This window comes from Acartia tonsa, chromosome 6 (assembly GCF_053477335.1).
Source record: "Acartia tonsa isolate MP-2025a chromosome 6, ASM5347733v1, whole genome shotgun sequence".
NCBI lineage: Eukaryota > Metazoa > Arthropoda > Copepoda > Calanoida > Acartiidae > Acartia > Acartia tonsa.
Window position 1 is genome coordinate 19,775,656 of NC_137265.1, and position 15,912 is coordinate 19,791,567.

The window sequence follows — 15,912 nt, forward strand, 5'->3', positions numbered from 1 at the left end:
CAACCAATAATTTTATCTACAGAGGGGATAATTTTGTTTATCATCATTGGTGAAGTTTATCAATCCATCGTCGATTGTCGTATACCTTAACCATTAACAGTCGGGGGGGGGGGGGGTGTTGAACGCCCCCCCATCCGGATTTTTCTATCTCATTTTCTGTGTGTGAAAGATAAAGAGCCCAAACTGCTTGACTTTTTAAGTGTGGGTATGAGACATAACTGAGAGTTGAAATTTTTGAATATCTCCATCCTGGCGGGCACAGGATGCCAGCAAACCTGGCAGGGTCATCCAGGTAAAGAGCAAAATTATTTTTTGACTTAAACAAAGCATTTTATCTTACCAAAATACTAAAATATCCTCTAGTAGTACATCCTCATATTAAATACAGGTGTTCAAGTCAATTTTAGGTTCCAGGTATGATCCTGCAGGTCCTGATCCTCCAGGTCTCCAGAAATCTTTAAAAGGCTCCTGTGGCCGCAATTTTTGACTTAGAGACTTCAAATTTTAAACTTAAGCTTATCTTACATGTCTACATAACGTATTAAAATTTCATAAAGATCCGCCGCCGTTTTCCCGCCAACCGCCGACTGTGGCGGCTGGCAGCTGCCAAGTACAGCTGCGGCCGCTGAAATTATATTTTGATATTTCAAATATAAAATTTACATAAAGATAAACATTTTCTGCAAAAAAAATTTTATTCTAGCTTCAAAAATAAAAAAATTACAGCCGTTTGAAATTTATAAGTAAAAAAGGACCTAAAAACAAAGGTTGTTAAATAAAAGGGTGAAGGAAGCGAAAATTGACCTTGACTTACTAAAGGTCGGAAATTCATCATAACACAGGGGACTTGCCCTCTAGCTCTAATAGGAACTGAGATAATAGGGGGGGGGGCGTTGAACACCCTTCCCCCCCTCCCGACTGATTAAGGTGCGGCAAGGGGCCCGACTGTAAGGGGTTAAGATAATATTAGTATTTTCAATTCTGTAGTTACCATTAGTATTGACATATCCTAAAATAGTTACATAACCAGGCAGTTTTGTCCATAGATAGCGAAGAAACATAAAAGCCAACATATTCTAGTTATAAAATATTAGGGTTACATTTTATTAGATTAAGCTCTGGCTCTCAGGAAGGGAGGGGACATTAAACTGTAAAGTGTATTAGTATCAAACGTTTTATAACCTCGTTATCTCTTTCATAGGCTTAAAACTATGGGTACTTTGTTGAATACTAGCTGCTACGCCCCTAGATGCATCATGGGGAACTAAAAAGTGGTAGAGTGGAGATACTCCCTCCAAAATAGTTATAAACCTTTACTGGACCCGTAAAAGAGAATCATAGCGTTTAGCGAGATCCTTTGCTACAGACAAAAAAGCTTACTACTTTACATAATAGGATAAAAGTGTTCAAATTTTTCCACCAATAATGTTTTATCCAATTATCATTATCCCTATCTGACTCTACATAACTATTACCAATTCCTACAATCAAAAATTCAAAACAAGTTTAATAGTTGCATATTTAATTATATTTTTTTTTGCAGAAAAAAATGTTGAAATTTGTACTATTATCTGGTCTATGTGTGCTTTCTGGGAGTATTTTGGGTGTTTCAGGGTACAGTAGAGGAGCACCCGCATGCGTAGATGCACCTAAACACAAGGTGGACCCACAAGACACTCCCAGCCCCTATGCAATCAATTTAAAGTAAGTATCATTAAGTAATATATAATTGTTTTTGGAATAAACCTAATTAAGATTCAATTCATTAAAATGTTGTATTTTTTTTCAAGACAAGACACTCCCAGCCCCTATGCAATCTCTTTAAAGTAAGTATCATCAAGTAATATATAATTGTTTTTGGAATAAACCTAATTAAGATTCAATTCATTAAAATGTTGTATTTTTTTTTCTAATTATCACTGATTTTCTACTCATGGTTAAAATTGTCCTAGACTGAAAAAAACTAAACAATGGATACAATTTCATTTTTATAAGACATCATTTAAAAAACTTTACCATATGTACAAATCTGACTTTCAGAGTAACAATGTCTGCAAAAAAAGGAGACCAATTATTGAACAAATGTTTTTTTTTGTACTTAGTTTTCCAATATCTAATTTGTCAATTTAATACCAAAATTAGTTTCTTTTTATCTTTTTTTTTATAGGAGAATGATAAAAACAAAGATTACAACTTCTAAAAAAGCATAGCATAACAAATAAAAGAAATTTTAGAAACGGTAGTGAATAAACTCTTCTTTCAGCCTAACATTCTCTAAAGAAATAGGCTTCAACACTACTATAAAACAATTGGATAACTAGTTTGTTTGATGGTCAAGAATTCATTCCAAACCAAATTCAACTGGCTATGACTTTTATTTATTTTAGGAAACTTCGTGACAGTGAGGATTGGGAATTGACAATTGGTTCAGCTGATGGACCTGCTTACAAAGGAATTCTTCTACAAGCACAACAGTCAGGTAATTATTTATAGGATCAGCTGATGGACCTGCTTACAAGGGTATTCTTCTACAGGCACAGCAGTCAGGTAATTATCCATAGGATCAGCTGATGGACCTGCTTACAAGGGTATTCTTCTACAAGCACAACAGTCAGGTAATTATACATAGGATCAGCTGATGGACCTGCTTACAAGGGTATTCTTCTACAGGCACAACAGTCAGGTAATTATACATAGGATCAGCTGATGGTCCTGCTTACAAGGGTATTCTTCTACAGGCACAGCAGTCAGGTAATTATACATAGGATCAGCTGATGGTCCTGCTTACAAGGGTATTCTTCTACAGGCACAGCAGTCAGGTAATTATTTATAGGATCAGCTGATGGACCTGCTTACAAGGGTATTCTTCTACAGGCACAGCAGTCAGGTAATTATTTATAGGATCAGCTGATGGACCTGCTTACAAGGGTATTCTTCTACAGGCACAGCAGTCAGGTAATTATTTATAGGATCAGCTGATGGACCTGCTTACAAGGGTATTCTTCTACAAGCACAACAGTCAGGTAATTATCTAAAGGATCAGCTGATGGACCTGCTTACAAGGGTATTCTTCTACAGGCACAGCAGTCAGGTAATTATTTATAGGATCAGCTGATGGACCTGCTTACAAGGCTATTCTTCTACAGGCACAGCAGTCAGGTAATTATTTATAGGATCAGCTGATGGACCTGCTTACAAGGGTATTCTTCTACAGGCACAGCAGTCAGGTAATTATTAATAGGATCAGCTGATGGACCTGCTTACAAGGGTATTCTTCTACAAGCACAACAGTCAGGTAATTATACATAGGATCAGCTGATGGACCTGCTTACAAGGGTATTCTTCTACAGGCACAGCAGTCAGGTAATTATTTATAGGATCAGCTGATGGACCTGCTTACAAGGCTATTCTTCTACAGGCACAGCAGTCAGGTAATTATCCATAGGATCAGCTGATGGACCTGCTTACAAGGGTATTCTTCTACAGGCACAGCAGTCAGGTAATTATTAATAGGATCAGCTGATGGACCTGCTTACAAGGGTATTCTTCTACAAGCACAACAGTCAGGTAATTATACATAGGATCAGCTGATGGACCTGCTTACAAGGGTATTCTTCTACAGGCACAGCAGTCAGGTAATTATTTATAGGATCAGCTGATGGACCTGCTTACAAGGCTATTCTTCTACAGGCACAGCAGTCAGGTAATTATTTATAGGATCAGCTGATGGACCTGCTTACAAGGATATTCTTCTACAAGCACAACAGTCAGGTAATTATTTATAGGATCAGCTGATGGACCTGCTTACAAGGGTATTCTTCTACAAGCATAACAGTCAGGTAATTATCTATAGGATTAATTTAAAAAAATAAATGATTCTCAAAAGACATATGAAAGTAATATTGCTGCAAATGTGTATATAACTACAACCTTTTCCAGTCTTAAGATTATTTTTGAAAAGTGTTTAATAATTTGTATTAAAATATGAGAATATTTTTTGGAAATAACTTTAATATAATTTACTCACAGCTATATATCATATTATGGAACAATAATATCCAGAATGAAAGCTCAAATAGCCCCTAACTATTTTAAGAACTTTACAATACAAGTTCCTATTTATGTGGGTTACAAAAACCCAACACAAAACTAATAAAACAACAATTTAACACAAATTTAAATCAAGATAATTAAGAAGTGCCCCACTTGAAAACTACGGGAAATATACTTTTTTTGCCAATTTAAAATTGCTGAGTTATATGTACTCGCACTAATTAAATAAGTGTAAAAATAAACAAAGTTAATATAAATAGTTCAGATTTGCAATGAAAAACTATTTTTCTCGTATTTATTCTAATCCGGTGGATAGGAACCGGTTCTCATCCATACGAAAAAAACTATGTCTAGCACCGTATTATATACAGCTTCCTACGAATATAAAAATGTTCAATCATAAGATTAAAACCAGTTTTTTTTAGCCGGTGCCTTCGGTACCTCGGGGCTAAAAAAACTAGTTTTAATCTTATAATTGTACATTCTATATCCGCGGAAAGCCGTTTATAATACGATGCGAGAGATAACTATTATAAAACCGATCTGAATTAAAGGTGCATCTGTCTGTATGTCTGTAATGAATTCCCTGTTCATGATTTTAGGCCTTCTACTTTCATTATTTAACAATCAAATAATTGAAATAATGATGATCGTTAGAAATTTGAAAATTTTGAAATCAATTTTAGATAGAAATAAGTATCTAAAAAAATAATATCTTTCTTCCTTCAACAAGAATGACAACATCCATAAGTAGCGAAGCACAAAATTTGTTATGAAATAGACAAACGGACAAAGTGATTTATAGTACAGATTAACTGTTATCATAACAAATAAAAGAATGAGAGATATGTGCAAATAAATATTCAAAAACTTAAAATCAAGTAACCTTAAAAAATTAGATTTATGTTTATAAGTTTTAAAAAGAAAAGCAACTAAAATGCTGCTTAAAAGCAGTCAGACTACCATAGATTTTTCATACCTATAATTATGGAGCAAAAAGAAGGGAATATAGGCAAAAAGTTTCAGCCGTGTATCTTTTGTAGGAGCCGAGACATTCTGTTGTAAACAGCAAAGGCGGCTAAAAAGCTGCTTAAAAGCAGTCCAACCGCTATTGATGTTTTTTTTTATTCAATTATGCTTTATTTTGATGGAAATGCTGACAAGAAGTTTCAGCCTTCTATCTTTTACAGGAGCCAAAATAAAATCACGTTTCCCTCAAAACTTTTCAGACATACAGACGGACATTTCAAATTATACAATAGCTTTGTTGAGCTTAATACACTACATTTAAATTTGCTTTTGTTAATAATTTTGTGTTGTAGTATTGTGTATTTAGTGTCAAATAAATAAATGCAAATCTTTCATATACAGAAGTTGCACTCTGTTATCAAAACAATGCCATGCAGAAAAGTTAAAATGCATCTTAAAAATATTGTCTTTATGGCTATTTATTATCTCAAAAGATCTTGGAGGAAGGGGGCGTTTTATGCTTACCTCACCCTCTCAGTTTTTGTATTAGATTTCGAAACAGCGTAAAGTGCCGCCAAAAAACTTTGGGAACTTTTGGTGTTTTTTGATTTATTGGTTCATTTAGTTCAGTCTCCAAATCTTTCAACCAATAATAGTAATCTACAGAAGGGGTATTTTGTGTATCATTACTGAGAATGAACATTATTTATTGGACATTGCCATATCCCTTTAGATCCCTGGTTCTAACCCAACCAATCAATTGTATAAAAAAGCAGTAAAACAAATAAAAATGGTTTTATTTGCTAGTTTCTAAATATTTATAGCCACCCCTTGAGTGTGAATCTGACACTAAAGAAAAGTGTTTATCTAATTATCACTAAAAGCATTTCCTTTTCTTTTGTTCTCTTTCTGTATACCAGAAAGGGAGGGGACATTGGACTGTTTATTAAACTAGTCCCCAAAGTTTATAATAACGTTTGCCTATTCGTTGGCCTAACAGCTTTGGGAACTTTTATTGAATTTTGCTTGGTTTTTTCAGTAAGTTGAGTAACTAAACGTTTCAACCAAAAATAGTTATCAACAGTAGTGGTAATTTTGTGTATTAACATTGAGGGTGTACATAAAATTATCGGCCATTGTCTTATCCCTTTAGATCCTATTCCCTGCTATATACAGTCTTTTGTGTGGCAGGGTATTTTTCACATGTGAACTAAAGCATTTTTGGAATTAAATTTCATTTAAGTATATTTGGAAAGGGAGATATAAGACAAAAGCTGATAAATTGATTTCTCGTATTCATTCGAATCCGGTGGATAGGAACCGGTTCTCATCCATACGAAAAAACTATGTCTAGCATCGTATTATATCCAGTTTTCTACGAATATAGAAATGTACAATCACAAGATTAAAACCAGTTTTAATCTTATAATTGTACATTCTATATCCGCGGAAAGCCGTTTATATACGATACGAGAAATAACTATCATATTATTGTTGATTGTAAACAAAATTAGCTCTTCTGTGTAAACCAATCAAAATTAAATAAAAGTACCCAATAGTTTGAGCCAACTAATATAGATAACGTGGTTATAAAACTTTGGGTATCAGTTCGATTTAAGGCCCAATGTACTTCCTAAGTTCCTTCCCTGGTATTTTTATAGGTTTATAAAGAATGTTTTGCTTAGGTGGCTTTAGGCTTAACAGAGATGCATGGACAACTATAAAAATTGTCTCAAATGATTGCTAGAAAAGTTAGAGACAAATTTTGGGTTCCAGTACAAACGTAGGAGTCCCAAACGTAGGAGTGGACAAACGCAGGAGTGTTAAAACATTAATTTGATTAAGTATTTCTATATAGATTAGGTTAGGTTAGAATATGAATGTACAAATAAGCCACCCGCAGGGGTTGGGCATTTTAAAAACCTATAAGATAGTCTAAAATATGTTAGGTTAGGTTAAGTGTCCACTCCTGCGTTTGTCCACTCCGACGTTTGGGACTCCTGCGTTTGTCGTAGGACTAAATTTTGTTGTATGATAACTTTTGTTAGTGTGTAAATAACACTGCCACACTTTGTCTACTAATTGCTTCTGTCTATATGGTAGTGAGAAACTTTCAAATAAAACACCAAAGTATGTTATATCATTTTTTTTATCAAATCACAAATTAGAAGCTGACTATTTATATTCCAACACTAACAAAAAATCAAAGTAATTTTTAAAATTTAAAAGATCATTTCACTTGCCTTATTATTGGTCGTTTGGCTGTAAATTATACTGGTACCCAAAGTTTTATAAATACAATTTCTCATTTGTAGGCTTAAAAAACTTGAATATTTAGTTCAAACTAGCCCGGTCCAAACTTTTTAACCAATAATGTAAGGGTAATTTTGTAATATCATCATTTTGGGTGCATACTGATTTATCGTTCTTTGTCTTCTGACTGCCCTTCACTTTCTATTCTTATTAAATATTATGCAAAAATTTGCTAATATGATATTGCAGATATAAAACTTGCGGTATTGCATACATGCTATTTTGTAGTAATGGAGGAAATCAAGGATCTAAAAGGATGAGACAATGGCCGATGAATAGATTTCCTTTCCCAATAATGATACACAAATTACCCCTTTTGTAGATTATAATTCGTAGTTTGGACACTGAACTTTATGAACCAAGCAATCGAAATTCATAAAAAGACCCAAAAGTTGTTAAGCCCCCATAAATAAGAAAACGTTTTATGAAACTTTGGGGACTAGTGTAATAAACAGCCCAATGGCCCCTCCCTCTCTGAAAGGAAATGATTGTTAATTGTTGACTATAATGTTACACATACTAATATTCATAACAATACACTTCACTCAACTATAAAGATTTATTTCTGTAACCCTATTTATTAGGATATATAAGTTGGAAGGAATTTTAATGTTAGGGGGAGGTTTCAAATCTGCATCAAATTTTAAGGATTTTTTTTATATAAAATTCGTTTTTTTATAATTTTATCTTTATCTAAAAGCGGAAGTACAATTTAAGTTAATTAATTTTGACATCTGTGATTGGTGGATTGAAAACTATCTGCGCTCTGATTGGAGAAGCTTAAGTGTCGTGCATCATTCACCCAATTAGAACGCAGGTAGTTTCTAATCCAACTATCCTATTGGTCAAAATAATGAACTTAAATTGTATTTCCGCTTTTAGATAAAGAATTATACAAAAAACGAATTTTATAAAAAATCATTCAAATTTGATGCAGATTTCAAATCTCCCCCTAACATTAAAATTCCTTCCAACTTATATATCCTACTATTTATATTTATTTAAATGGCCTTTTAGTTAGAACAGAGGGACTTAAAACGCTCCCATCTCCACAATATCAGAAACCATAAAAGATAAAAAGACAAAATATTAAAATCTGAAAATTGAAATTAATTCTGAGCTGGATCTTTAAATCTTTTTAGTGGTGAGCCAGATCGGGGTGAGCCGAATTTTAGCCAATCACAGCGCGGCATAACATAAAATGCTGTGCTCTCATTGGTGGAAAGTTGGCTCACCCCGATCTGGCTCACGATTAAAATAATTTAAAGATCCAGCTCTGAACTTGCACTTTTTCGTTATTTACCTTAATTTGGATAAAAATGGGTAGGAAATCGCCTGTTTTCTGTACGGTCCTAGAGTATCAGAAAACAGTACAATTTATCTATAATACAACGTAGCTTGATGTCTGTCCGTCTGTCCGTCCGTCCGTCCGTCCGTCTGAAGCTTAAGATCTCGGTAACAACTGAACCGATCGGATTCTACTCTTCAGGGAATATACCTACTGGTCCTGTGGTGGTTTTAGGCTATTTTCTTGGGGGGTGGGACACCCCCAACCGCCCCAAAAACCAAAAATCCCTTTCATTTTTTTTTTGTAGGAGATGTCCTTGGTCTTTTTTTTGTAGAAGATTTCCTTGGTCCTTCTTATTTTTTTTTTTTACGAATTTCACCTTAACTTTTTTTATCATCTAAGCAAAGCCGCCAGTATAATATAAATTAACTAGGAGCTGCGCCCATAGCAAACAGACGATATGTATTTTGAAATGTAATAATCGACAGAAAAAAAGCCTAAATCAATTTGGATAACTCAATCGGTATAGAAATCTTAAGTTACACACAAAAGATCAACCACTCATCCGATTAGGTTTTCCATTTTCGGGAATTTTCACAAGGACCTGGGATGGTTTAAGGCTATTTTATTTAAGGCTTTTGAATTTTGGTTGTTATCCCATTTTTGTATTTACATTAATATATACAATATTATTGCACAACACATACAACATAATTTTATCAATTAATATTAATAAAAAGATAAAGAATTGTATATTTTCTTTCTTGCAACCTAAAAATCTATTTTCTATAAATAAACAAAATATATCTAGATAATCCATCTGACCCCATTTTTCGTCAAACTTAAAAAGGGAAGTTTTGCAGACAAAATCCGTTGTTTACATTGTAAAACTTTTAACCAATGACATGTCTTGAATGTTCCGTTAGTATTTTCCTATCGGCTGATTTAGACAAATATGTCTCTTGAGTATCTCTATTTTTGTATATAAGATATTTGTTTGTAATATATGTAGTAAATAAACCCATTATATCATAATCCCCTGTACTTTCAAAACAAAGCTTAGATAAGATACTATTTTTCTTCTTTATTTCATTTATATCTCAATATTTGCTGATTATAGCAACGTTGCTACTATATAAATAAGGTTTGTCCACTTGTCTCTATGTAATTTGCCCTGCAGGGTTAGAGCCCCCCGCAGGGGATATAAAAGCTACTGTGAAAAATACGAAGAATCGCCCCATAAGGTGCGATGTTACGAAAGGGACTATACCCCATGTTTGTTATAATTCTAGACCTACTTTCTATAGAAGTTGATTGTCCTCATTTTTCCCAGGTAACCTCCGTCCAGCTGGAGAAGCTCTGCGCCTGTTCAAGAATGTGAAGCGTGGATGCAAGGATCTTCCATCATGGACTCATTCAAATGTTAGTATTTTTTTTATTTTACTACCGGCTACGCCCTATTGGCCTGTAGGGGCACTTGATTTGGGGGGAGGGGGGGGGGGGATTAGTCCACCCATGCCCTCATTATAAAATTAAGTAAAAACTAAAATTAAAAAAAAACATTCTAAGGACCTTATTTAAGCCTTATTGTGAAGGAGACCCATATCGGTTCAGCGGTTAGCGAGTTCCGTAAGTTCACACAGACATCCTGTCACTTTTATATAATAATGTAGCAAAGGGAGACATTGTAATGCATATCATTTCTCTCATTCGTTGCTGTAATAACGTTTGAACTTTAATGAAATCTTGAATTTTACAAAACAACTATGTTCAAATTTGTTACGCCAATCGTTTTAATCTGCAAATTGTCTGTTGTACAATTAGATGATGATACCTATTCATAATACTTAATTGCATCGCTAAAGGCTAGGTTCAAAGTCTCTGATGCAGCTAAGAGATTATTGTTAATTTTTCAATCTGACTGCTAAATAAATATCTTACCGAATGGATTAGCGGCTACATCCTTAGAAGACTCTAGGGGCACTTAAGATTGGAGGGGGGGGGGGGGAGGCAAGTGTGGAGATACCCCCTCTTCCAACATCCCTAAACCTATCAGAAGCTTCACGATAAAGGTATTCATATAGGTTTATATTTTTTGTCATTTTTTTCTTGCTATATGTAAATGTTTTTTTTCTTCTAATATTACTAAAAGTGCAATGTACTTTTTCATCTGCTCTCTGTAATATTAACCATATTCATAATCAAATTAGAAAACTTTTTTGGGGTAATATCCCTTTAGCTTAATTTGTACCTTTTATTATGTTTTGCACCGCATTTCTTTATGCTAGCCGCAACGACAGCCGAATATATGAATCATATTTGGACAATCTGCAGCCATTGCCACAAAACCAAAAGTTAAAAATTCAGTTGAAGCTAATTCACCGTTTCTTTAGAAATATATTTGAATTTTCTCAATCTATAAAAAGGGGGAACAGTGGGTCCAAATGTAAGATTGTGGGATATTATAAATTTTTAAGTTTCGTCCAACAGATAACAATCAATTTTAGAGTCTGATTGTGTACAGTACATTTTCATTACATTTTGATTTAAGATTTTGGGTTCCAGATTTTTTAGATATTTTCAAAATTGTTTATTTACTAAAACTACCTTACAAAGATTCTAAAAACATAATATGAATTCTATATTTAGAAGCATTGTTTTAGTTGTTGTTGGTCTGGTACTTTTTTAATTTATGTATATTCTTGGACTACTAAATATTTTAAACCACTTACCGTTACAAGTGACACATATAACTTTTCATACTACAGAGAAAAAAACTTTTTTGGGTAATTATATTAAAAGTATTTTTCTTTTCTTAGTAGGTCTGTCTTTCAGTAAATATGTTTATTTTTCCATGTGGCTATTTACCCCCGAATTTATATTCAGAGATGGAGTGATGCACCTAAGGAGACTAGGAATATTTCCACTTGGTTATTTACTCCTGAATATATCAATTTTAAAGACCATTTCTGGTTATCTGGAATGGGTTATCTGTATTCTCACCTGAACACATATATTTAGAGATGGAGTGATGCACCTGAGGAGACAAGGAATATTTCCATCTGGCTATTTGCCAATGTATATTAGTTTTAAAGTCTATTTCTGGTTATCTAAAACGGGGTATCTGTATACTCACCCAAAAATATATTAAGAGATGGAGTGCTGCCCCTAAGGAGACTAGGAATATTTCCATGTGGCTATATACCAAGGAATATATCAATTTTAAAATCTATTTCTGGTTATCTAAAACGGGGTATCTGTATCCTTACCCTAATGTAAATTTAGAGATGGAGTGCTGCCCCTGAGGAGACAAGGAATATTTCCACATGGCTATATACCAATGAATATATTATTTTTAAAGTCTATTTCTGGTTATCTGAAACAGGGTATCTGTATCCTCAACCGAATATATATTTAGAGATGGAGTTCTGCCGCTGAGGAGACAAGGAATATTTCCACGTGGCTCTTTACCCCTGAAGAAGGATCTACTCAAAGTCCTACATTTACAGCGACAATTGTTGAGGTAAATTTTGCTTTGTCCTTTAAGGTTCTTAATAACTAATTTTATTTTGGTGTATTTCTTAACCAAATCTTGCCTAATTATGTGCATGGTAATATTTATACATTTAAACGTCCTTAAGACAACCAACCCTTTGTCTGGAAGTAAAAACTTTGTTGCTCCTGTTTTGAGCCAAGGCATTACCCCTACCTACTAAAGATATGTAGCGTACCTTATAAAGCAGCATTAGGAACATTTTTATATTTTTAGTTATTTCGCGGATGGGCTATTTGTTACGTCTCATTCACGGGTTTACATGTTAAGATCTTAAAGTTTTAATTTGGATATGTTTTTGTATCTAATAATTCTCGTGTTGTGATTTCTAAACTTTTTTAAAATCAAACTTTTTTTTGTAAATGTGTTATAAAACTAACTAACTGACAAACAACAATAAAAAGATGAAAAGTAATTTAGTTGAGAGAAAAGAAACTGTTCTAATTTCCTAAGCCTCTAGACAGGAGCACAAACAACCCCCCCTCCCCCCTTAATTCTAAATATTTCTATAATTTAGGCACATCTTTCTGTAACGGATAGCTTTAATCTTTAATTTAATCATGTTATAATTTTACTATCAATTTCAAGTTTTACACATGATGATTCCTGAAACAATTAGGAACCACTCAGAAATTGTTATATCTCCCTTCTTTTTTCATAATCTTATTTTCCTAAATTTTATAAGAAACATCATGCACTGTTTTAAATCAATAAGACAACTAAGACATGTCTAAATCAACGATTAGTGGTTAATTTGTCCTTACTACAAATACAACCCCCAGAAAATTTATATTTTTCCTGAGGATTAAGAAATTATGAGAGCGTCTATCATAGCCATTACAAGGAGGTACATTTGAGATGTGGAGAACAGTGTTAAAATGTGCCATGAGGGAATAAAACTCTCACCATTCTAACAAAAACTAACATTTGTATCATTAAATACAACAGATTAACAGAGTATCATTTAAGATTTCAGAAACAGCTGAGCCAGTTATTAAATCTAAAGTTTTTAAAGCATCCAAACGGGATTAAATTAGTTTTCAAAAGGAAAAGTAGAAATATTTTATTGAAGTGACATATTTTCTAATGGTGATTTTTCTTGAGAGGATGTTGGAACCCCCCCCCCCCCCTTAATAGTTATAAACTTTTCCAGGACAGAAGCTACACTGTAAAATAGAATTGTTTTGTTTTAGCGGTTAGCGAGATACTTCGGTGAACATTCAGAAGAGGGGAGGGGATGGGATTAAGTGGTTTTAATGGGGTATCGTTAGTTTATCCCACTGCAAGTTTCACTTTATTAGAGAACATTAAAATCTTGTGTAAGATCCAAGTAATAATATATATATTACTATTGGGCATATTCATCCTTGTTTAAGGTCAATTGTTTTTCCTTAACATGTAGACAGAGCCTAATAAATGCTATGGTCAAAAATGATGCAATGCAATGCATGTTAGGACAAGTAAATTTGATTATCTTGTTAAGTATATACCCAGGTATAAAGTGATAAGACAATGGACGGTAGATAATTTTAAAAAAAGGAAAATTCAGTTTTTGTTACATTATAATTATTGTTAAGAAAATTGTAATGTTTACATATCCATTAAAAGAAGAAAACTTAATATATTTTTAATAATTTTAATTAAAATACATTTTTAAAAAGATGTCTTTAAGAATTTTCTTCAAAGTGCCCTGTGGAGAACTGAAAACCACCGCACTTCCCTTCCCATTTATTTTTAAATACATTTATAATAGGAGGGAAGGGGAGGGGGGTAGTTTTTGCTTGTTTGTTGATTACCTTAGGTCAGGTGTGGATACATCGGTTAACAGTTAGTCACATTGGGTTAGCTGAATGCAGGTATAGGCCTTTAAGGGTTAGGTCCCACTTGCAAGGGATTAACATAAGAAACGTGAGGGAAAGCACCTTCCTTATGATGCTCTAAAAAATACATTTATATGTAGACTGCATGAATAATATGATTATGGCATCTAGTATTTAATTCGGATGTAATTATTTTTTCTGTGCTATTCAAAGAACTAATAATAATACTATTATCAGTTCTTACAGATGAATGAATGCTGAAATAACTTTATGAATTTACTTACTAGATTACTTGAGAAAAAAAACAGACAATAAACCCTTTTATTGTGCGATCCTTGTATAGAAGTCCTAGCTGTTTAATTTAAACTGGTAATATTTTTGCCTGTTTCAGGGCCAATACTCATAATACCATTGTCACGCGCCTATCATATCAAAGGAAGCAGCATTAATGACCGACACTAAGCCGACATAAATTCGACATGTTATTAATTTGCAATTGCCGCGGGTTAGACATATATCTCTTGTATAAGACATATATAAGAGATGCATATTGTGTCATAAATGCTACCTATAAATCTAATTATCTTTTTTTTGTAGAAGTTTTCAACTTTCTGGACAGGAATAACCATCACACCATTTGCTTAAGACAGAACACCTAATGTAGACATCAAGAATTGATTTCTTGAAGTCTTTAACATTATTATTCATTATTAGATTTGGTACATATTTAGTAATGCAATGTATAAAGTAAAATAATATTTAGTACATTTATCACTTTCATTTATTTAAATGTGTTAATTTTTAGCTAATCTTTATCCTAAACATGTGATCTTTTAGTATATTTTTGTAATTTTTTTTGTTCTATTGTGAATGTATTATCAAAGGGATAGTTGCATGAAGTGCATTTAACAAGCTTGATTGCAAGCATAAGTTACAAGAATACCATCTAACATATATAATTTTGTATTATAATGAATAGCAATCAATTTGGAACTACCATCATGCTGTTTTTGTGAAAACAGGACAGCTATTTATGTTGCATAGATTAAAAAACATGATTTTAAAGTCTTAATATTTTTAAAACTGCCTAGTAGAAAATTGAAATTTATTCAAATGTATGTTCTATAGATGTAGTTTGAACTATTGAACTGAAAAAATACGCAGTTCACTAAATTCAAGTTTAAATGCACTTCGTGCAATTAACCCTTTAAGTTAATAATTTTTAAAATAGTAACAGTTAGTTCAAGCATAAATTTTTCTTCTGGTTATATAACGTTGTTATGACAAATAACACAATTAAAATGAAAGTTTTTTTACCAATAAATAAAAAATACGTGATGTAAACATTTAAAAATATGTATATATTTTTTTTTATTTCTAAACATGTTATTAAAGTACAATAAAGGACAATTCCCTGTGTCTGGTAATGTATTTTCCAGTATGGCTTCGTTACCGGTTAGAATCCACTGGATTAGAACATGTTCTCAGTCAGCCGTACTGAAAAATAAGACATAGCATAGTATTACAGAATTTTTCCATGAATATTAAAATAGAATAAACTAATAATATAGTCCTACTATCAGGAATGTTGAAGGTTGGGCAATGAAAAAAATTGGTGAATACTCCCCAATGGGTGATTTTTTAAAAATCACCCCTTCTGTAGATCAAAACTAATGGTGGATAATTTTGGACATTGCAAGCTTGTATTAGCCAATCAAGATTTAATAAAAGTACCAACAATTTCTAAGCCAACTCTTGTGCGAATGTGTTTATGAAAATTTGGGGACCGGTAAATATACAAACATATTTCCTTTGGTTCGATTTCTTTTTGGTTATTAGCTTCCCTTCCTATCAGATGGATTATTCAATGTCAAATGTAAGTCCTACATTCTTAAACGAATCTAATATTGTTACCT

General features: G+C 33.0%; 1 protein-coding gene across 2 annotated transcripts; it reads left to right on the forward strand.

Annotated features, from left to right (window-relative positions):
• The first annotated feature begins 1,541 nt into the window (after nucleotides 1-1,541).
• LOC145322037 (ferric reductase 1-like) lies at nucleotides 1,542-15,350 on the forward strand. 2 transcript variants are annotated; one of them, XM_080163789.1, is made up of 6 exons: nucleotides 1,548-1,704; nucleotides 1,791-1,826; nucleotides 2,388-2,479; nucleotides 9,957-10,045; nucleotides 12,042-12,146; nucleotides 14,594-15,350. In XM_080163789.1, the coding sequence occupies exons 1-6, from the start codon at nucleotides 1,550-1,552 to the stop codon at nucleotides 14,639-14,641; spliced, it is 525 nt and encodes a 174-aa protein (XP_080019915.1). In that variant the 5' UTR covers nucleotides 1,548-1,549; the 3' UTR covers nucleotides 14,642-15,350. The 2 variants fall into 2 exon arrangements, with proteins under 2 accessions (XP_080019916.1, XP_080019915.1); XM_080163790.1 differs by lacking the exon at nucleotides 1,791-1,826 and having other exon boundaries at nucleotides 1,542-1,704.
• The last annotated feature ends 562 nt before the right edge of the window (nucleotides 15,351-15,912 follow it).